Source organism: Podarcis bocagei (assembly GCF_964188305.1).
Source record: "Podarcis bocagei genome assembly, chromosome: 6".
Taxonomy (NCBI): Eukaryota; Metazoa; Chordata; class Lepidosauria; order Squamata; family Lacertidae; genus Podarcis; species Podarcis bocagei.
The window spans coordinates 32,131,396-32,155,038 of record NC_138130.1 but is presented as its reverse complement, the minus strand read 5'-3'; the positions used below and the strand labels follow the sequence as shown (position 1 = coordinate 32,155,038).

The 23,643-nt window shown below is 46.3% G+C and overlaps 1 protein-coding gene across 2 annotated transcripts in view; it reads right to left on the bottom strand.

Moving 5' to 3' along the window:
- The window catches only part of REV1 (REV1 DNA directed polymerase), a 53,203-nt gene extending 30,012 nt beyond the window's left edge, over positions 1-23,191 (bottom strand). For both annotated transcript variants that reach the window (XM_081199262.1, XM_081199263.1), the window contains exons 1-8: positions 22,961-23,191; positions 15,240-15,303; positions 14,494-14,626; positions 13,681-13,849; positions 11,462-11,611; positions 10,485-11,173; positions 2,255-2,362; positions 1,190-1,306 (exon numbers count right to left, since the gene is read on the bottom strand). In XM_081199262.1, the coding sequence (XP_081055388.1) occupies positions 1,190-1,306; positions 2,255-2,362; positions 10,485-11,173; positions 11,462-11,611; positions 13,681-13,849; positions 14,494-14,626; positions 15,240-15,296 (1,423 nt within the window). In that variant the 5' untranslated portion in view covers positions 15,297-15,303; positions 22,961-23,191. The remainder of the gene's footprint in view (positions 1-1,189; positions 1,307-2,254; positions 2,363-10,484; positions 11,174-11,461; positions 11,612-13,680; positions 13,850-14,493; positions 14,627-15,239; positions 15,304-22,960) is intronic.
- Positions 23,192-23,643: the final 452 nt, after the last annotated feature.

Below are 23,643 nucleotides of genomic sequence, written 5' to 3'. Positions count from 1 at the left end.
TGTAATACATTCTTTGTTTAGATGGGGCAATCCAAACTGTACATAGTATTCCAAAAATTTTTGCCCCATCTGTTATATATTTTGGAAAGTGGTTTGTCTACCTGTCTGTTCTCTATGCATTCAGATGCCTCTTGAAATATTGCCACCCAAATTTGGCATGACGGTTCCCAAAGTGGAGGAGCTATTTTTGGTCTATGTTTGGATGCTGGACATTATTTGAAACAAGATGATGGGGGGTACAAACTTGCTAGCTACAGTGGTCTGCTTTGCCAGCATGTTACGTGCAGGGAGCATGCTGGGGAAGCAAACCCCAACAGGATTGAAAAGGGAGTGGCTGAGGCTACAAAGGTTTGGAAGGCAGGAAGAAGAGACAGCTCCAGGAACTGGGAGCAGGAGGACAGAATAAGTGGCTACCTCCCTGAATGTTGGGCCAGTGGTGGGGGTCAGCCAGTCTCTCATCACTGGTTATGGCCCCAATGGAGATGGCAACGGCTGGTGCAAGAATAAATCTGGGCAAGGTGAGTCAAGCTTAGGAAGCTGCTTCCCACACTGCAGCAACCACTGGCAGGTCACTAGGAGGCGGTGACATTGTAGGTGGTGGCGGCAGCAGGGGGGATGAGCTAGGACCCAAGCCACACAGAGCCAACACTGACAGTGGGCCAGAATGTGTGGAGGGGGGAATGGCAGAATGGGGAGGCAAAACAGGCCTTGCACATGCAGCCACACTGCAGGAATACCAAAGAAGCAGTCCTACTGGTTGCAGGGGTCTGCTTCATTAGCACATTTCACTCAGGGAACGCATTGGTGAAGCAGCACCCAGTAGGCCTGAACCCTCCTGCTCTCTGCAGCGCAGTCAGAGTCTCTTTCCCTCATCCCTCTCTTGATTGTATAGGGTTTATTAAAGCCCTAATTAAGTATCAGGACCAGATCAGGGTCAGTTGTGCCCTGGGTTAGGTTGGGGCTGTGTAGAGCCCTAAAATCAACAAATTACACTATCCATTTATACACCTCTGTTTTTGGTTTCTCGGAATTTCCAGGCAATGCCAGGTATTTTCAGCTAAATTTATATAAAGTTATTTTAACTAGCAAGATACCACCACAGCACTACAGAACTAACTTTGAATTGTTACAAGTGACGATCCTATGATATTTATTTATTTTGCAATTTCAACAAATTGCAGTTTTGTACCTGCTTTGCCATTCAATAATTTATTCTGATAGTATTGCCATTCCAGCTGGGGATTTGCACCAGGACGAAGCAATGATTTTCCTGATCCTCTGTTACTCGTAACAGCAACCGGTTTGCCTGTGAAACATAATACAGTTGTAAGTCAAATTGCACTGCACTTTTTGTAAAAGATCTATGAGCACTACTGCAAATTACTTAGTAAAACAAGTTCTACACGCAGGATAGTGATTTTGAGAGTATAAAAGTTAGGACACACATTTTTGTGCTATGGCAGTGCTGAACAGAGCTGAATCCACAACTTTTTGGTTCAGTCAATAAAGACAGATGTAATCTGATTTGACAGTAGTTGGGGGAGGGAAACCTGTGAAATTATTATTCAATTTCAGGAGGATGCTTTTTACTGGATCCAATTTTGCATGTGTGTGTGTGCATGCATGCACTTAAATGTATGTGCCTTCTCTTCCTTAATTTCCTTTCCATTCTCTCTCAAAAGCAGCACACCACTTTCTCCCTCCCTGTCTCCTCCTGGCTGCTCCTTTTTCTTTCCCTCAAACTCTCTGATAGCTTTTCCTCCTTATCTTTTCAGTCACTCAACTTTTTATTCAACTGCTCAGGTACCAATCCTGAAAAGCATACATAGCTGAAAGATGAAGTGGGAAAGAATATCACTCTTACAACTTCCTCCTCCAGTTCTATGTACTTTTATAGGGACACAAAGGCACACACTCTCACTGCCTCATGATGGAGACAGAAGAGGGGATGGGAGGCTTAAAGGTTTTGCTGGAATCAGGGCAACCACTGCTACCACAGGCACTGCATTGGCAACCCCAGCACTACAGACATGTGATCTCTTCTTTAACTGCTAGGAGGAAAAGAGAACTCTTCACTGTGTTCCACGGATGCAGATAAATGAATGGCAAATCTAGAGATATTTGCAAGTACAGTACCACCAACATGTAGGTTTTCTGTTTAAAAGTTTACTCATGCCAACAGGTGTGCATTTAATAGTACATTTCCACCTGGTATATAAAAAGCTGCAAAGTGCAAAGAGGAATGAATACTAACCTTTTAGATCAGGTCTATCTCGAATACCCACTGATACAAAGAAGCAGTCCATATCCACATGCATTATACAGCTTTGATGTTTGGCTGAGCTCAAGGTGGCTGTATAATCTATTATAATGGTAGGCAAATGGAAAGTTTAAACCATACTGAACAATTTTTTATTCCTATTATGCTCCTAGAATTTACCACCCGGCTCTTTGTTTGCAACCATTTAAAATGTCCTTAAAACATGTAGAATGCTATGTAGTCCCCCAGATTAAAAAGTTTCCAAAGGTACCATTTCATTGTTGCATATATTGTTCTTCACTGCAATCAATAGAGTTTTAAGAGTTTGTTGTACACATCTACTCAGATACTTGGCCACAATAACTTTGTAACTACTGCTCTATACTACCGGCTTTTCCTAGCTCTTGACATTTTCAGACCAAATCTGGAAGAGCTAATTAACATTATGGCTCTTCTTTCTCAATGTAATTGAATATGCCACCACAGCTCAAGCCAGCAACCGTGGGCTAAAAGCTACCAGCACCTGCCTACTTCTCCATTTCCCTAACTCTTACCAAGGACAGTGCACGTTTCCAATACTGGCCAAAACAGTAGCTGTCAGAGCTGCTTCAAGATCCTAGCTCACAGAGGATCACGCTAGCCAGCGGTCATTAAGTAAAAGTCTTTATTGAATTACAGTTTCCATTCTCACGCTGCTGTCTGCAACTCTACGTCTACTAGCTAGATCGGCGAGGCTCCGTCTGAGTCTCCGCCCCGTGCGCACCAACTTAATATCCTAGCCTTGCTCCACCTTTTCCTCCTGACTGTCCTCCTCTGGGTCCCTCTACCCCCCGGGGCTTCTTCCTTCCGGGATTCTTCTGACGCTGACCCGGACCCTTCTGCCTCCTTGCGCCGGGCTTTAGGACCCGGTTCCCTTTCGGGGCTGCTCACTGCGCCGCCTTCCTCTGCATTTGAACTTGGCGCGCGCGCCCAACCTTCCACTTTCCTCTTAACCGTTTCCTCGCTCCCCGATGGAGGTGTGGCCACTCCTGACTCCTGCCCTCCCTCCTGTGGTGAGCTGCCAGCGCTTCCCTCCTGGCTCCTTTCCTCTTCCCTGCTTCCTTGCGGTGACGCTGGTCCCGATCTCCAGCTGCTCCCCCCTGAGTCTCCTCTGGCTCTATCTTCCTGGGGTGCCTCCCTAGACTCCCCCCTTGCCCTGGCCACTGGTGCTCCTTTCTGTGAATCCTCTGATTCACTGGAAAGACTGGGAGATCTCGGGTCGTCGTCATCACTCATCCTTTCCTCTGTCTCCTCCCCTTCGCTCTCTGTTTCCTCCCTTGCCCGTGCCTCTGCACCTAAACCCCTGACATCCATCCCCCCCTCGAAGCCCCCCAGTCCCCCCTCCCCTCCTTCCGGTGCTGGAGCTGGGGGCTGCTGTTGCAAAGGGACGAACGTCGGATATCGGTCGCTTCCCGTGGCAGGCCTCCAGCGGAACTCTTCCAGGTCTTCCTCTCTGCTCTCGTTGACGACAGTCACCTCCTCTTCCATCTCTGTGCCGCCATGCTCGAAACCAGGGTCGTCCCCGAAAATGTCCATGTCCGTCTCTCCCGCACTTCCTCCAGGCGGCGTTGCTCTGCCGGAACAGTCCAGCCACTTCCTGCGGAACTGCTCCTCCGGCCTATCGTCCCACCAATACGAGGGTTCTGAGACCGATCCCGAGGGTGACCCCTCCGGGAAACGGACGTCTCGTGTTGGTTCCTCGTCCGAGTCGAACCCCCTGAACGTGCTGTCCGAAAGCGTGGGCGTGAAAAGCCAGTCGTCGAAAAAGTCTGCTGGCATAGGTCTATGTGGGAAGAGGGCATGAAACTCGTCTTTGAGCAGAGGTTCGTCTAAAGCGTAGCCCGGCACCCAGCTGTTCGCACTGGCCGGGGTGCCCTCCCTGGCGAGAAAGTATTCTACTCCCTCTTCCCCCCATCTGGAGTCCAAAATCTCCGTGACTTCGTTGATGCGCTCCTCCTGTGCCACTCCCGCGTGCCCCGTTCCTTCTCTGAGCGGACTCGGCGCCGTTCCGGGTTCCTGGAACCTGTGCGGTGCCTTGTAGGGAGTGAGCACCGATCTGTGGAACACCGGATGCATTCTGGAACCCTCCGGAAGCACCAGCCTGAAAGCCACCGGGTTGACCTGCTCTTCGACTTGGTAGGGCCCCAGTTGTTTATGCCCTAGTTTCTTCTTGGCCAACGACCTGGCCGGCACTGCGTGGGCTGCTAACCAGACCCAGTCTCCCACGTGGATCTCTTCGCCAACCCTTCTGTGTTTGTCCGCTTGTACCTTGTATGCGTGTTTAGCCAGCTCCAGGTGGCGCCGCAGCTGATCGTGGACTTCCTGCAGCTCCGACGCGAACGCATCTGCTGACTGCGGCTCCCCTTCTCCCCTGCATTCCAGTCCCGGAAAGGTTCTAGGGTGCCGCCCGTTGTTGGCGAAGAACGGCGTGACGCCCGTGGATACGTGCTTCGTGTTGTTGTAGGCAAACTCTGCAAGCGGCAGGTAATCCACCCACGTCGCAGGCTGTTGATTTGCATAACATCTCAGGTACTGCTGCATGATGGCATTGGCTCGCTCCGCTTGCCCGTTGGTCTGCGGGTGTCTCGCCGACGCCAGATTGATCTTGACGTTTAGGAAGCCCATCAGTTTCTGCCAGAAGTTCGAGATGAACTGCCGCCCGCGGTCGGACAGAATAGACCGTGGCAGACCGTGAACCTTGAACACGTGGTCTATGAACAGTTTGGCGGTTTGCTCCGCCGTGGCCACCTTAGCACACGGAATGAAATGCGCCATCTTGGAGAACAGGTCCACCACCACCAACACTGCCGTCTTGCCCCTTGAGCTGGGCAGATCGGTGACAAAGTCCAGGGCCACTCTCTCCCAAGGTTCGACCGGAGTTTGCAGCGGCTCCAACAGTCCAGCCGGCGGTTTGTGCACCGGCTTTGCCCTCTGGCAGGTGTCACACCTCGCTACGTAGTCTGCGACCTCCCCTCTCATTCCAGGCCACCAGAAATCCCTGGCTACTAATTCCACCGTCTTCTCCTTGCCAAAGTGCCCGGCCGTGGGTGCGTCGTGCAGCTGCTGTAGCACCTTGGCTCGAAGTTCGTCACCCGGCACGTAGATGGCCCCTTTACGGATGAGCAAGCCATCTCGTAGCTGGAAACCGTCGGCCGCTGCCTTGCCCCCTCGCACCTCTGCCATCTTCGTTCGTGCGAAGGAGTCCCCCTGCAACGCTCGCCGCACCGCCTCTAGGTCCACGGTCGCCGCGGCGCACGCCCACACTGTCGGTGCAAAGATGTGCATGGCGGCCGCTGGTGTTGCGTCCTCCAGATACTGTGGCTTGCGGGAGAGAGCGTCTGCCATGATGTTGGTGTCCCCCGGGACATACTCTATTCGGAAGTCGAAGTCCGCAAAGAACTCAGCCCAACGTATCTGCCTCTGGTTCAGGAACTGTGCCGTGCGCCAGTGTTCCAGATTCTTGTGGTCCGTGCAAACCTGCACCGTGTGCTTGGCGCCGATCAGAAAGTGCCTCCACGCCTTGAACGCTGCGTGAATGGCCAGCAACTCCCTGTCCCATATGGTGTAGTTCTGCTCGGACTTGCTGAGCTTCCTGGAGTAAAACGCTCCCGGCCGCCACACGCCCTGCGGGTCCTTCTGCAGCAGGACCGCCCCCACTGCTCTGTCCGAAGCGTCTGTCTCCACCCTCATCGGCATGCTGGGGTTGACATGAAGCAGCTGCTCTTCCGACGCGAAGAGACGCTTGAGGGCCTGAAAGGACTGCTCCGCCTGCTCTGTCCAGATGAACTTCTTCTTCTTGGAGCTAAGGGTGTCAGTGATGGCCGCCGTCTGCATCGCGAAGCCCTTGATAAACTTGCGATAGAAGTTCGCAAAGCCGACAAACCGTTGGACCTCCTTCCGGTTGCGTGGGCTCTTCCAATCCAACACCGCTCGAACCTTGGCGCTGTCCATGGCGAGCCCCTTGGCAGACAGCTTGTAGCCCAGAAAATCCACCTCCGGCACGTCAAATTGGCACTTCTCCAGCTTGGCGTAGAGCCTGTGTTGCTTTAGCCTGCCCAGCACTTCCTTGACGTGCTTGTCATGTTCTTGCTGCGACTCCGAAAAGATCAGGATGTCATCCAAGAAACAGACGCACGTCTTGTAGAGAAGTCCCGCCAACACGTGATGCATAAATGCTTGAAAAACGTGAGCGCCATTTTGCAGTCCAAAAGGCATAACTCTGTATTCGTAGGTACCCAGTGGCGTGAACATGGCTGTCTTCCACTCATCACCTTCCCGCATGCGAATGAGGTTGTACGCCCCCCGCAGGTCCAACTTGGTGAACACCTTTCCCTTCCGTACCTTCGCCAGGAGGTCGTCGATGCGGGGCATGGGGAAGTCCGACGGCTTGGTCACACTGTTCAAACTCCTGTAATCCACTACGAGTCTTTTTTGGGGCGTGTCTCGCTTCTTAACAAAGAATACAGGACTGCCCCCCACTGCCTTAGACTCCCGGATGAAACCGCGCTCCAAATTATGATCGATGAAGTCTTTGAGTTCCTGCAGTTCGTCCTCAGACATGGAATACAGCTTCCCTTTAGGCAGCGCCGCCCCCGGCAGCAGGTCAATTTTGCAGTCATATGGTCTGTGAGGGGGTAGCCTGTCCGCCTCCTTCTCGCAGAAAACTTCCAGAAATTCTGCGTACTTGTGGGGAATCGCTTGCAGTGTGCCTAGCAGCAGCTGTGACTCCTCTTCCTCTCCTTCCTGCCTGGGTACGATGCAGTGTTCAGCACAAAAGGAAGAGCCGAAGACCAGCTGCCTCTGGAACCAAGCCATCGTTGGGCTGTGCTTGTCCAGCCAACTCATACCCAATACAATGGGCGTGTCAGACAGTTGAGTGACGTTGAAGCTGATGACTTCCCTGTGATTCCCAAGTCGCATCACCATTGGTGGCGTCTGCTTCACCACTTGCCCCCCTAGCAGCTCCCTGCCATCCACCGTGACGACCTGCAGGGGCAGTGTGGCCGGTAGTAACTGCACAGCGTGCCTGTCGACAAATTCCTGCCCTATAAAGTCCGCGTTGCTGCCGGAGTCGATGGTGATTGGCACGTCCATGGTGATTCCATTGGGCAGCTGGAGAGATGCTGTGAGCCTCACTACTGGTTTGGGCGGGAGGGGGTTCACTGGCTGTAAAAGTTCTGGGGACTGCGTCACTAACACGTCTGGCTGGGCCCCAGTGCCTCTTCCTCCAGCCAGACATTGTCGTTTCCCTGCTGTGGTCCTCCCTGCTGCGTTGCTGCAGTCACCATTGCTGAGGCTGCAGTAAGCTTGTAGGGCCTCTGGGGACACTCTTTCGCCATATGCCCTGGCTGCTCACAGACGTAACACTTCCTGGTCCCTCTAGGAGGCTTCGCCTTCACTGCTGCCGGTGCTAGGGCTCTGGTTGCTGACTGAGCCCTTGCACCTCCCACCTCCATAGGTTCGGCTCCTCCTCCTGGCGGAGGCGTGGATTGCGTTCGCGCTGCTTCTCTGGGAAAGAAGGAGGGGCCCCCGGCTGGTTCGCGCCCTCCACGTCCTTCGTCCTTGCTCCACGGACGTCCTTCCAGCCTCACCCCCACGGCCAGTGCCCTCTGAACGACCTCCTGGGTGGTTCGGGGTCTCTCCCCCCTCGCTATCTCATCTTTAATCGAGTTGTGCAGTCCCTCCCAAAAGAGGTCTCTTACAGGAGCCGAATCCCTGTCCCATTCCAGGGCGCTGACCAAGGCGAAAAAGCGTGCATGATACTGTCTGACGCTGGCCCTCCCTTGTCTCAGCCCATGCACCTCCTTCCGTGCAAGATCAATGTCAATACTTGATAAGAAACACCCATCCATCGCTTTAATAAAGGCATCCGCATTCTGGAGCGCCGGATCGTTATCTCTCCATAAATTGCGCAACCATGCTTTCGCCTCCCCATGCAGATGGGACATGATGAACCCCACTCTCTCCTGTTCATCTCTAAAGTCTTTATGCAACAGTTGCAGTGCGCACAGTACGTCGGCTCTAAAGTTGGGATACTGTTGCAGGTTCCCATCGAAGTGAGAGAGCAGCCCGCCTGTCCGTCTCGCCAACCCAATTCCCTCCTGCCGGGGTGGTTGCTTTGCCAGTACGTCTAACCTGACCTGGAGATCCCTGCAGGCGGCAGCTGCCTCGTCCTCTCTCTTCCTGGATGCGAGAACCTCGGCGTTCAGTTGTGCCACTGCTTTTCTGAGGTCCTCTATCTGCTGCTCAGCCGTCATGTCTCCTGCCGTTCGTGAGCTCGCTAGTGGGCGCCTGTTTCTCTCCTCTCCTCGAGGCTGCAGATGCCCACAATGTCGAGACGGAGCCTACTGTCAGAGCTGCTTCAAGATCCTAGCTCACAGAGGATCACGCTAGCCAGCGGTCATTAAGTAAAAGTCTTTATTGAATTACAGTTTCCATTCTCACGCTGCTGTCTGCAACTCTACGTCTACTAGCTAGATCGGCGAGGCTCCGTCTGAGTCTCCGCCCCGTGCGCACCAACTTAATATCCTAGCCTTGCTCCACCTTTTCCTCCTGACTGTCCTCCTCTGGGTCCCTCTACCCCCCGGGGCTTCTTCCTTCCGGGATTCTTCTGACGCTGACCCGGACCCTTCTGCCTCCTTGCGCCGGGCTTTAGGACCCGGTTCCCTTTCGGGGCTGCTCACTGCGCCGCCTTCCTCTGCATTTGAACTTGGCGCGCGCGCCCAACCTTCCACTTTCCTCTTAACCGTTTCCTCGCTCCCCGATGGAGGTGTGGCCACTCCTGACTCCTGCCCTCCCTCCTGTGGTGAGCTGCCAGCGCTTCCCTCCTGGCTCCTTTCCTCTTCCCTGCTTCCTTGCGGTGACGCTGGTCCCGATCTCCAGCTGCTCCCCCCTGAGTCTCCTCTGGCTCTATCTTCCTGGGGTGCCTCCCTAGACTCCCCCCTTGCCCTGGCCACTGGTGCTCCTTTCTGTGAATCCTCTGATTCACTGGAAAGACTGGGAGATCTCGGGTCGTCGTCATCACTCATCCTTTCCTCTGTCTCCTCCCCTTCGCTCTCTGTTTCCTCCCTTGCCCGTGCCTCTGCACCTAAACCCCTGACAGTAGCAATAATAGTAGACAGTTTATACACATCCTTAATCATTTGTATTGCAACAGAAGTGTGAATACAGTGAGATGTCATTTTCAAATTACAGTGGTACCTCGGGTTACAGAGGCTTCAGGTTACAGACGCTTCAGGTTACAGACTCTGCTAACCCAGAAATAGTACCTTGGGTTAAGAACTTTGCTTCAGGATAACAGAAATCATGCAGCAGCGGTGCAGTGGCAGCGGGAGGCCCCATTAGCTAAAGTGGTGCTTCAGGTTAAGCACAGTTTCAGGTTAAGAACAGACCTCCAGAACAAATTAAGTTCTTAACCCGAGGTACCACTGTATAATCCTAATGATATATATTTTCTCCTCCAACACGACAGTATAACATGGTATTCCCTACAAAGCCTAACATTCCAAACAACAGATTTATAATGAAGCTACTAAGGGCTCATTCAGATTTCCTTTTGTCCTGTGTTTCTAGCTACAGCTCCGGGCTTTAAAGCTCCACATCCAAGTGTTTTTGGATTTTTTGTCCTGGCATTTCCCCCAGTAAAATCTGCATTTTACCACTGAATCGGAGGAAATGACGTGAATTGCCGCTTGCTCTGATTCAGATATAAAACACAGGCTTTCCAGGTGAAAGCAATGGGATCAAAACAAACAAAACTACTCAGACATAAGACTTTTAAAGTGTGGACCTCTGCCTTGAAAGCACAACACAAAGGAAGTCTAGATGAGACCTTAGCCATTTCCCCCCTGACAAGTGAATTTGATACATAACACTGTGCATTAACAGTGAAATGCAGGCAACAAAATTTGCTCAAATAATTAGTGACTAAGTCGGAAAAAGAGAAGCTAATACCTTTTGGCATGGCATGCACTCCAGTTCACACAATCCTGAGACTGCTCATAAGCAACCAACCTTAACTGTAGCATGATTGGAATGCTGCACTTTATAGTCTCATCAAATTATCTTGGAGGTCCATACTGCCCATTACTAGCTTACATAGAAATTTCAATGTCAAAATATAACCTGTTTAAGTTTATAACAAGAGTGAGTGGCTTTTTTTAGCATAACCTTAAAAAGTACCTACCCGAGTCAGTTTTGTTAATTATAGATTGCCCTGCTTTCAGTTTTTTTAACTTTTCTCTTCCTGGGAAGATAGCATGGTTCTGTTTCTGCAGTGTATTGACAAAATCTGTAAATTCACTCTTCCAAGTAGCTATATGATGCAATCTTGAACGAGAGTAAAAGTCGGAAATGAAACTGCAGTTAGGAGGTTTGGACAGAGGTGAATCTACCTTACTAGGAGAAGGTACTGTGGTGCTTTTTGTGCTTGAAGGCCCCTGAACTGTAGAGTGATGAGCACCGTTTCTTTTAATATTACTGTGCAAAGATGAACAAGGTGAATTACTCATAGTCCTATGCGAAATTCGTAAAAGTTCAGTATTTTTGTTGCTTTGTTGAAAATGCTGCATAGAGCAGTCTCTAAAGTCTCTCCTTTCCTCCTCCTGCACAGGAGCTGGAGACAGTCTGCTTGCAACATTGTTGCCAGAGTGAACCAAGCTATCCTGTGTCTTTAAGGCACTGTTGGAACTATGAGTGTGTCCATTGAAAATGGAAATGCTGTCTCTATGATGAATTCCGTTCTGCTTGCTAGCAGAAAAGGCTTGATCCAAATCCAAGACTCCGGCATCGTCAGTCTCATCTTCCATGTTCAATTTACACGTTCCATTGGCTTTGATTTCATTCTCTACGTCATACTTCTTTACTAGACAATTTCTAAAAAAAGATGGTATAATACAGAAATTAGGAAAAAATATCAATTAAAAACATTTACCACTAAACTCTCCCCCTCTATTGTACTTTGAACTCCCCCCCCCCGATACACACACTGGTTTTAATAACAAGTTGACAGAATTGTTTCATAAACTTAGTCCACTAAGTTTTAAAGAGTAGTTTGAAATATGCCTAGAGATCTTCTAAGAGCTGCATAAACAGCATTAACATGAATGATCTGAGATGATCATCTAACATAATCTGAATTTGTAATTCAAGATAATTACTTACACCCTGTTGAACTCCACAGAGATATTGCTAGGACCTGCAATAGGTTCTTCAGGTTTGCATATGGTATTAAAACAGAGGCCTTTTTGAAAATTTGACTGTTTTGTATAAAGCTGATATGGAATGTATGAAAGGAGCCGTCCAGCCTTTATGCTGTAAAGAAGATGAGAGTTTAATTAATCAGAGAAGTCATAACAAATTCTGACTCTATGTAGTTTTTATCTTGTTCTTAAAGTAGGGGGGTATACCCCCAGTTGAACAGCACTTACTTTCATTAATGTATTTAATGTTGGGGAGAGCTGTTGATTGCACTTATATATTTCTACTTTACTAGCTTGATTGTCTTATTTCTAGACACTTCATTGTCCCATTATTTTATACAGAAAACAAAACTTATTAAACTGGAAAGGTTTTACAAATTTAAGGTAATGTTGGGAACCCTCAAGCCTGGGAGCCAAATGTGGCCTTCTAGTCTCCATATCCAGCCCGCAAGATTTTTTCAGGTCTTGTTCTTCACTGGCTCTGCTTTGTGCCCTCAAATACTTTTTGCCTGGCTGGAATAGGTCCCTGAGCTGTTATAACGCCTCTTTGATCGCTTGGAAGCAGGACATAAGCCTGCAGCCACTGCACAATTGAAATATAGCCTATTGTACAAAGTTAAAGCTCACATCTGTTGCTTCATGCACTTCAATCTAGTCCCATGTGATTTCCCCCTCTCACTCTGCCACCATTGGCATGCACCTCTGCTACTCTGTCAGTTACTTCAGTTCTTATAATTGTATATAATTATTTAAGTGAAATATTACTGTTTGATCAACACTTATATTTGGGGTTGTGGAGTTGAATGCAGCTTCTTCCACAATTCCCACCTGCAATGCTAGAGTATTCTCTGAGGGTTTATGATGTGATAAATGCAGCCAAGTCCCTGTTATGCAGAAAAGGAATATAATCATGCATGGTCTAGGGAAATGCACTGTCAAATCATAGCAATACTGAAACTTAATTCTTGATGGTGTATTTCCCACCCAGCTTCAATCTGTACACTAACAAGAAGTTTGGCAATGGTTCAAAAGCCAATATATGCTGCAATTAAGAAAACTACAGTAAGATCACATTACCCAATTAAAAGAACATAACTTGTTAGCACTTATGTGACCAGGTTTCTAAGGGAGTAGCGTAATCTTAGCTGTTACAATGGGGATAGTCTCAAGTGCAGATCATTTGTTTTCCCAATATGTTCAGTAAAGTTCAAATGACATGTCAGTAAAATAATTGCTACTATCTAAAGAATACAAAATAATGCAATAAAGTTGAACACATGTAAGGTATAACAAGGTATAAATAAGGAATATTTTACTTCATTATTTATAAATCCTAATACAGTGGACGCTCGGGTTGTGAACGTGCAGTGCCATGTTTGCGCATGCGCGGGTCGCAATTGGGCACTTCTGTGCATGCGCCAAAACCTGGAAGTAACCCGTTCCAGTACTTCCAGGTTCGGCATGGTGCGCAACCCGAAAACGCGCAACCTGAAGCTTCTGTAACCCGAGGTATGACTGTATTATGAGAGATTCTAAGTTTTCATTAAAGCTATTATTTATATGTCCATTCTTTTAAACCTTTTGTATAGAAATACATAACTATATGCTCAGTAAGATAAAAGTGTTTGATTTTGCTTTTTATCTCCAGCCCTGAATTAACAATACATCGTTAAATCAGAAAATAGTTAGTTGCACACTGAGTGCTTATCAGAAAGAAATTTTTCTTTAAATTTATAACATTCATTTTAATCAACAATCCTGTTGATCGTAATTTTATTAATCAAAACCATTACTGTAGGCTTATTTTAGTCAGAGATTTATTTGCTAAGCACTCAACAGTCTGCCTCTTCAATATTTTGCACTCAATTCCCACAAAATTTGATCCATCCATCATAGATTTATAGGATAATCACATATTTTTAAAAACATTTAACACACATTAAATAATATTTCAGAATGCAGTTTTGTTTTGTCTTTTCAAATTTGTTCACATTTGGAACACTTAAACCTGTAGTCCTCCATATGTTGGTAGATTCCAACTCTCATAAACCTCAGCCAGCAAAGCCAACGGTCAGGGCTGATTTAAGCTGGACTCCAATGGCACCTGTAGGGCTCCTAGTTTCCTATCCTTAACTTAAACAATGTTATCAAGCCTGGATATAATTCTCCAATAATATTTACCTATCTATTATCCATTCTGGTCGAACTACTTTTTCCCTTTTGAGTTCTTTTATTTTGGCATTTGGAAGATTTGTTGCAATAATGTGTGTTGTTTTGGATCTAGAATAGTATACATGATACTGTCCTCCATGCAACATCATTAGCCGCCTCAGTTCATCAGCTGATGGATCTGTAACAGATTTATGAAAATACATGGGTAAGTACTTAATGTTAAATAAATTAAATAATTTCAGAATTTATATTCTGCCCTTCATTGCAAAAACAGTCTCAGAGAGGATCACAATGTTCTTTAGCATCTTAACACGGTAACGTAAAATTAAGATCTAAAACCAGTACAGCCAACAACAGCAGCAATCCTAATCACACATCTACTCGGAAGTAAGTTCCACTTCTTACTCCCAGGAAAGTTAGAATAGGATTGCAGCCTAAGGTTTCCAGCCCTAGTGGAAGACAAAGCAGCCTACATACAGAATACTGGGGGGGGGGGGGAGTGGCTGTGTAAAACTAATTTTAGGAAAATTATACACTTCAATTACTCATTTAAATCTTGCAGTAGAAATGCTTCTTGTGAATTTTGTGTACCTTGTGTATTTTGAAGCATTTTTAGTTTGCTAGGGGAGCTTCACCAGGCCAAAAGCAGTCTAGACGGCTCCCCTCAAAAACAAGACTACAGGAAGTAATGGCCAGAAGGAGAATGATACATAAATTGCTTTGTGACTTCCACACAGTATAGCTCCTTCATCAACTTTGCTTCATCCTAATTTTTCTTAAAAGGCATTTGAATGAATATTTTGAAAGAATGAAAGCTATTACCTGTAAAGCCATTGACATAGATGGCAACTCCATTAAAGATACCAGATGAAGTTCCATCTTTTTGGTGTTGCATAGCTGCCTCTGAACGGAACTGATCCTCCAGTTTCTGGACTTTGGCAGGCATATATCCTCCCTGGAATATAAATAAAACAGACTTTAGATAGAGATACATTCAACTTTTTTGTGTCTAACTATGGAAATGGGTCAAAAGGTTTGCTAGCCTTTAAAACTATTTAATATCGGTTTGGTTTTGGCTTGAATATACAGTTGTGGAAAACTTTTTAATGGAATAACCACATAAACATTTATTTATTTTATCATTAGAATATTTTAACACCACTTTTCAACACTGGATCTCAAGGGAGTGTTAAATTAAATATACTATTTAATACATGTATGTAATGGATATATTACAATATATGTATTACAATATACTATAATAATATACTATGTATTATAATATATTGTATTACATAATAATACAAATATAATACAGCTAATTTAATCCTTAGCAGGGTTCAAATCACAGCCAACTCACTACTAAGCACCTACAAAAACCTGAATGTTCTGCATAAGCACAAGAAAAAAATATATATCATAGGCAATTTTTCTAGCCAATGTCCCATACGAACTGCATAGTATTATCTAAACGTCCATTACTCTTTGCATAAGTCAGAGATGAAAACGGTATGGCTATTATTATAGAAATAAAATAGTTATGTTTATAATTTTAGATTTGAACATACCCATCCTCCCCAGCCATCTCTGTCACTGGCTCTTTTTCTCCATCCACCTTCCTTCATAGTGTAGCTATTTAAGGAGAAAAAAACATACAAATATTGTCAGAATTACTATTATATAATTTCAAATTGAGGTGTAGGAGCTACAAATATTTACATTGGGAAGACTTTAAACAGCACACCTGATGTATCCATTCTCTTACCACAAAATATAAATTCACATGTATGCAAACACTTTAGAAATCTTTAACCTAATATTGCACAACTTAAGTCTATCTTGAACCCTAGGTGTTATTTGCCTATATTCTGGCCCAATCTTTCAAAAAACCTCTCACCTAGCTGTACAAACCAAAATAGCAGTTGACATTGTGACATTTAGGACAAACTAGATGCAATGTCAGAGGGATTTTTTCCCCTTTTGAGATTAGGAGATGGTGCTTGGATGCTGGGCAGACAACTTCCTGTGGCTTGGCTTGCTGAATCAGGGCCTATTACTGGGCTAAAATGATGTAGCCTCATTGTAGTGCTAAGAACCACAGTGCGGATATCAGAGATAAGCTCTCTGTCTGCTGTTTCAGAGTAAAAGGCGGGTTTTCCTTCAGTCTAGCACTGAAGTAGGTTAAAACGCTGCCATTTACTTTGCACAGAATGCTGAGTGTCAAAGAAAAAAAGCAGCATTTCCAGAGAGCTGCAAATGTTGAATGGAAGTCTGGGGGCATGCATGTGTGTTATTTGTATGTCTGCTTTGGCATCTGTAACAGCTTATGTATAGTGTTTGACTGCATGTGTGTGTGGTGTGTGACACAAGAGAGGGAGAGTGCTGCACGACTGCATGTCTAGTGAGTGTATGCACTTGTTGCATTGTGTGTGCATATTGGCCACACCACCACTGGCATGTTGCCTTCAGAAGGATGACCGTCAATGTGGATCTTGGGCCAAAAGAAGTTAGCCGTGCCAGCTTTAGCTCCATATCTTTAGAACACAGAGCACAAAAGTGGGAACTCAGTGATGGAGAACTTTCGAGAGAAGAGCATTAGCACACACCCCAACAGTCAGAAAGCACAACAAAAGGTAGGAATCTATACATTTTGGGCAGCCAACTCAGAATGTATGGTTGCCAGGACACTGCTGCTCCCGCCCTCCTGACCTCACACACTGCATCTTGGAAATTCAAAAACAACCCATTGCTCCTCCCCACAACACTAAGTTTGGAAAGAAAGGGGTGGGTTGACACATTGTTCTTCAAACTGCACTGTGTGGAAACAAGCCTCAGGCACCCTCTCCAACTTGAAGCCAGTCAGGGAGGCTTGTGTTTGCATTGGCTTTGCACTTCTGAAGTGCTCCAACCACTTCAGAAAGACTGAACCAAAATGGATCTCACGTTTCTTTCCAACATGGGTTTAGGAAGGGGATTGTGCCTAGAGTTGCATTGAGCACATCTGAAGCTCAGCTCAGGTGTAGAGACAATATCTGCTCCCCTCCTCAAGCTCCAAGGTTGAAGCATGCCCAGGGGCCACTGCATTGCCAGAGGGCAGTAGAATACTCACTAAGGCAAGTTAAACTTTTTTTGGGGGGGCGGCGGGGGTAAGTACGTCTGGTAATTACCCTGCCTCAGGATTCCAGATACATTACCCAGCAGTACTCTAGTGGGTGAAAGTTACGGTACCTCATCTCCTGAACACTTCACTGTAAATCAAACATCCTGCCTTCTGATAACAAGTTGGAAAATGGTCAATTATTATTTCCTCCAGGGGATCCAAACAAGGAAGTAACTGCATTAGTCCTGCCACAACCTGCCTGATATTACACCCCCAACCCTGAAAGGTAATTTGAGTAGCACAGACATAAATTAAGAACACAATGGCATTCTTTGTTACTTTACTACCACAATACAGGATGCATTGGAGACCCCTGTTCCATCCCAGGACCATCATTTTGCTATTCTGCATTCTAGATAACAAGTATAGTGTTTTGTTATTCTTAGGTTGAATTCTTTACTGCTGGATGCCATCAATAATTTGAAGCACAATTCAAAGTATGCACAATTCTTATTTATTCAACTCCTTTGAATAAACCTGCCTGAGGTGCAGGTGAGACCAAAGGGATTTGAAACTAGATCTCCTTCATCCTAGCCTAACTACCTTTGTCCCTTCCTAGCTCTCTTGGGGGAAAAGAGCTTCTAAAATCTTAAAACAAAATACAAAGCACAGAATACTCATCTTCAATGTTGAGATTTGGAAGTGTCAACAGTTCTTCAGCCAAACAGGCATGCTTTTGTGTCTCTATTCTTACAGACAGTTCATTTTTAGAAAGCAGTTGCAGAAGCAGATGGGCTCTGAACAATTACACATTGGGAAACACCTCTGAATCTGCTGCCTTATTTTTGATATTTTACTACCCAAGTACAAGCAGCACAAATACAAACTTATTTTACTTTCTACATTGATTGGTCATATTCCTATCCCATTTTCTCAAGTAGGAAGCCACACATTTATCTTCAAAATCTATTTTGGCACTGCTACCCCATATTCAGAGTGTGTACACACAAACTATAAGGTAATAGTCACAGTCTTCTGCAGATGCATTTTTGGGTTAGTGTTTTCATCTTCATATTATTGGTATAGCATTCTTTTGGTGTTTTGAAAGTGCCATTCAGTAGAATGGTTATAAGCTATCCTACATTTTGCAATGCATTCTGCAACCATCTGCTTTGTGTGGAAATGGAGAGCACCTTCTCTAGGACCTCCTATTAGGGAGAATCTTATGTCAATTAGTTCCACTTGTGTAGCCACTCCCACACAATTCTGTGAAGATTAACCTAACAGATACACAAGACATATGTTGTTTGGGACTACCACAAAGATAATCAAGGGGTTAAAAAAATCCCCATGTGTATCAGTATAATGTTATTTCAATCTTTGAAGTCACATAGGTTAAATTAATGCTCTTTAAAAGGAGGAGTAGAAACAGTATCCATTGAGTGTTTGCACTCTTTAAAAGAACAGGTGGAAACTGCCACCATTAACTCTTCTGCACTGTTTCTTAAACAGAAATTTAAACTGTAGTGTGGGGCTATTTATAAAAAGCAAATTCAAATTCTGTGCTTTAATTTCATACCATATATTGGATTATACCCAGGCTAACTTAGCTGTACTAATCAATGAAATCAATGTAAGTCTTTGCCAATGTAGGTCCTCTTTATTTCTATAGGAACTAAATGCAGTGTTAGAAACCGGGATATGAAAGCTAAGAGCTAAATTGCACCTTAGGCCTAGGTTATGGGCACAACAACAGAATGTCTAAGCGTGCTTTTTTATAACAAGAATACAAAGCTGAAAATGAATGAACTGCAGTGAAAATATTATGTTTATTTTTCACAGGGTCTAGTCTTTCCCCTGCCAACTCCCCTAATATTCTTAAGAAAGTATCTTCTCCAGTCTCCCTGTCGCAAAATGCACCTAGAACAATGGGAGTTTCAAACACTGACTAAATATATTTAACAGAATGCAATCCAACCCAGGTCTTTCTTCCACAAGCCTGCTATGCCTTGGTGTTGGCTTCCTTTCCTCTACAGCCAGAATGGATGGAGTGAACTATTACTTCTCCTCCAGCCCACTCATTCACCTGTACAGAATTCCTTGTCACCCATGGCAACCCACAAGTTGTTAAATACAAAACTGCACTAGAAATGCATGGTGTGAAAAGCCTGAGACAAGTAACCATGCAAAGCACAGATGATCTGGCCATGAAAACAAGGCATAGCAATCACACATAGGGTATCCACATAAGGGCTGGGATGACACCCAAGATACAGCACAGATTCTGTGCTTGAAAAGTTGCTGAGTCAGAGTTTGCTTTTGGATATGGAAGCAAAATGTGAAAACATGATTTCCAGAGACATGAGCATTTGTTAACAGAAGTGTCCATTATAAACAATTTTCCTTCCCTAAAAATTAAAGGACTAATTATGTCAACTTGCAGAGATTCCAAGTGAAACTTTTACAAACATTCTATACTACAGTATATGGATGTGTCAACTTTAGTGAATAATTATGTATACTGACAGCTTATTAATTAACAAGGAGAACTCAGATCTGTGTTGAGTTCTTCTAGACAGAAAGCTAACAAAGTGTTCAGTTAACATCTTTAAAATACTGTGACTGATTTCACACCATGGTTTAAACATGGTTTGGTATGTACAACCTGGAATGAATCCAACTGAACCTCAGTCTCACACATTCCACTATCCCTCTCTTAGCTGCAACAACTATGTTAAGTCTTGCTTTCCCTAAAGCTCAGCTTGTTGTGTCTCAAGATCAGAGATCATGGTTTACAATGAACTCTGATTAGTTTAACAAATTAGCTTCATAATTCATGGTGTGAAGTTGGCTTGCTTTAAAACCAACGAAGCATTATGTAGACATAATGCTTAATTATGACTTAGCACCAACTATGACTGTTTACTTTAAGTTCATCTTATGCATGGTGAAGATCCAGTGGTAGCTGGTGACTACAAAAATGTGGAATTGCTTCAAGTCAGTTCAACCCTTCAATCCACTTCCATCAGTGAAGCCCTGAAGGTCAAAGGCAAAGCTGTCCAAAACACAATTTGTCTGCTATAGCAGTTGCATTGAGAATGCTTTATTCACTTAAAAAAAAAATTATGGTGCTGTTCTTGATTGTGCAATTTTTTTGATGTGCTTATGATTTTATTTTGTTCTAGTAAGTCACGATGGCTTGTATTGAAGTGGGGTATACTCCCACCCACAGTAAATTATGAACAATACATGCTTAGATGTTCTCTGCTACTAAGCAATACTGTACATATAAAATTGTAACCTCTGCCTCCAATGATCAGCCCAATCCAGACTATCAAAGTTCCCTAGTTAGAAATAAAGTTCAGTGCAGTTCTTAAGTTTCTTATTCTAGCCAAAGGGCATGACAGACTTGTACTAATAGTACAATACAGTTGTACCTTGGCTGCTGAACACCTTGGAACTTGTACATTTCGGCTCCCGAACGATCGAAAACCAGGAGGGTGTGTTCCGGTTTTTGAACGATTTTCAGAAGCCGAACATCCGGCGCAGCTTCCAATTGGCTGTAGGACACTCCTGCAGCCAATCGGAAGCTGTGCTTTTGTTTTCAAATGGTTTCAGAAGTCGAACGGACTCCCGGAATGCATTCTGTTCGAGAACCAAGATACAACTGTAATAATAATAATACAAAATATCCATCCATAATATAAGCTGACATACTTGATGTAAGAGAAAGATACAAGCGACACCAACAAGCTTTCTAGAAAGAAAGTAATAATAAACATACAGAGCATTAGAATCTAAGAACCCTGTTAAATCAGACCAAGACTGACCTGGTCCAGCATCCTGTTTTCACAGTGGTCAAATAAGATGCCTACAGAAAACCTGCAAACAAGACTTGAATACAACAGTACTGTCCCCACTTGTGCTTCCTGGGAACTACTATTCCAATTTTTGAGCTGGCACACAGCCATCATGACTAGCAGATATTTCAATAAGCATAAAACAGATACTTGCAAGTCAAGTCAGCCTGTGAGAGTGGACTCACAGGGGCGGGGATAGGTTTTGGGACTGGCATGGGCCCAATTGTGACCCTGGAGAAATCTCTGTTTTTAAAAATATTTTAGCTGTTTTTACTGTATGTCTGTGCATCACCTTGAGATGCATGTAAAAAAAACCATAAACAAAAATAAATAAATAACACGTGTCTTGGAAGGAAATTTGAATGTTAAGGGTATGGGTCCAGCCAAACTTGATCATCAAGTTGCCTCAATTTTCCATAAAAAGCTAACCACATGATTTAATTATAACATATAGGCCTAAAGATGTACTTCAGGTAGATTTTCAGCTAGGTATACCAATACCCAATGCTGGGGCAATTCTTTCCAGGTTTCACTGGGTTAGCGGAAGGTCAAGTTATGACCAAGGCTCAGATCTCAGGCCCACTTTATTCAGTGGGAGTTAGTGTCTTTCTTCTGACTCAACACATAATCCAAAGCATAAAGGTACCCCTGCCCTTACAGGCCAGTCGTGTCCGACTCTAGGGTTGTGCGCTCATCTCGCTTAAGAGGCCGGGAGCCAGGGCTGTCCGAAGACACTTCCGGGTCACGTGGCCAGCGTGACGAAGCTGCAGCTGGCGAGCCAGCACCAGCGCCACACACAGAAACGCCGTTTACCTTCCCGCTATAAAGCGGTACCTATTTATCTACTTGCACTTAAGGGTGCTTTCGAACTGCTAGGTGGGCAGGAGCTGGGACCGAACGACGGGAGCTCACCCCGCCGCAGGGATTCGAACCGCCGACCTTACAATCAGCAAGTCCTAGGCACTGAGGTTTTACCCACAGCACCACCCACGTCCCTTTAAATCCAAAGCATACATACTACCAAAAGGCAGAATGGTTTTGCCCTGTGAACGAGAAGCTTCAGAACAGCCATTAAGAAAAAAAGAGTTTTAATTTTTTGGTTTTATAAGTAAAAAGATCTTTTTATTATGTGGTCTTTCTAATGCTACCCCCACTGGTAATGATCTGCAATGTTCAATCAATCAGCGGGTAAAACTAGCCTTACAGACACAGAATAAAAGGCCAATGTCAGGAAAAAAGTTAATGTCACACAAGAGACAAGATAGCAAATGAAAGGTCTTCAGAGACTAGGTGTGTTTAATTATCTTTAGTTTAACGGATCTTATCTAACTACAGCCTCTAGTGTTCACTAGTGATTAAGCATATAAAGATACGTACGAAGACTTCTATTTGACCTTTTGTTCTGAACCTCTAGGGCAGTATTATTAGGGCAAGCAATTCCATCCCCCCTTGCAATAATTATGGGACTGAAACGTGCAAACTGGGTAGCTGTCGAATACACATAACGATGAATGACGGGTGCTTGAACAATATATACCCTCAAAGAAATCAGAAATGATCCCATCTGAGCAACTGTATTCGTCCCCCCTCCCACAACATGTTTCTTATCGTAACCCAGCTGTGAAATCCTGTTGCATCTAACTCGCGCCAGCCTTCATGCGGCACCGCTCTTTCCTTTCTCCCTGCTTTCCCCTTTTTCTTTTAAACCCCGAGCCTAAGTAGCCGGCGTCTTAGTTTTGCAACGGGCACGGGCGCCTGAAGACGCAGAGGAAGGAGCACGGAATAAACAGCATCTCCTTCCGTGTCAGTAGATAAACCCCGGGCATCCCCACTTCCTCACGCCGAGTGCGAGCTGTGCAGCCGCCAGCAAGGCAGCTGCAGGGATGGGAAAAAGCTGCCAGGCACCGCCATGGTTCCCAGGACGTGCTCGGCTTGCCAACGACGCTGATCCGGAACTAAGGGCAGTGGCGGCTGCGTCAACCGGGTTGGCGCCTTCGAGGAGGCCGAGGCTTCGCTGCCTTAAAACAGCCGACCGCTCTCTCGCCTCAGGAGAAGCGAGCAACCCAAGCCCCGCTTGCCAGCCAGGAGGGAGGCCCGCCCGTTCTCCCGCAGCGGCTCCGGGCCTGCCAAAGCTTTGGTCCCTCGCCCGCCTCCTCCGTGAGACTTGCAGGGTCAGGCAACCCTCGTGTCTGCCTGCGCCGTGTGTACGCGCCACATGGGGGCCTCCCCCGCTGCCGCTTCAGACACAACAAGCGCCGCTTCCGCACCGGGATAGGCAGGCAGTTGTGCGCGAAGGCGGCGGGCCAACCTCGTCCACAGCTTCTCTCACCTTTGCCCGCCCGCCGGGCGTCGCCGCCTGCCCTGCCGGGCCGTGTGGAAACCTCACATCGCGTCCCCGGCTCACGCCGCCCGCCGCCGCCGCAGCGAGAGCAGCAGCAGCTCCTCACACACTTCGCCTCGCCTGCGCCTTCACCTCGCCGTCGCTCCTCCTCCTCCGACCTTCCCTCTCAGAACGCCGCGTCACGCACGGCGCGCTCAAGAGTCTCGCGCCGCCAACCGCCGCAGCCGTTGGGCCTTTTCCCTCTCTCTCTCTCTCTTTCGCCCCCCTCCCTCCCTCCTTGCTTGATCAACAGCGCTCGTTCGCCGCAGCCAACCAATCAGACAGTCCTGCCCTGAGGCGGCGCCCCCTGGTGGCCTTAAGCAGTCGCGTGGCCAACGGGGAGAGAGAGAGAGAGAAATAAATAAATGGAAAAGGGAGGGGAGGGGGAGAAGGCTTTCCATTATCACGTGACGTCTGGGGAAGAGAGTGAGAGCGCGCGCGCCACCCCCCCTCTCTTTCCCTCGGCTTCTTACTCGCTCTTTTTACCTTACGCCTGGCGCTGTGGGCTGCCTGAGTGTCCTCTGAGGGAAGGGGAAGCAGACGAGGCTCTAGCGCCCCCTACAGGAGAGGCGGCGAGAGGAGAGAAGCGCGGCTCCTCGTTCATACACAACAAACAAGGAGGCGGCGGCGGG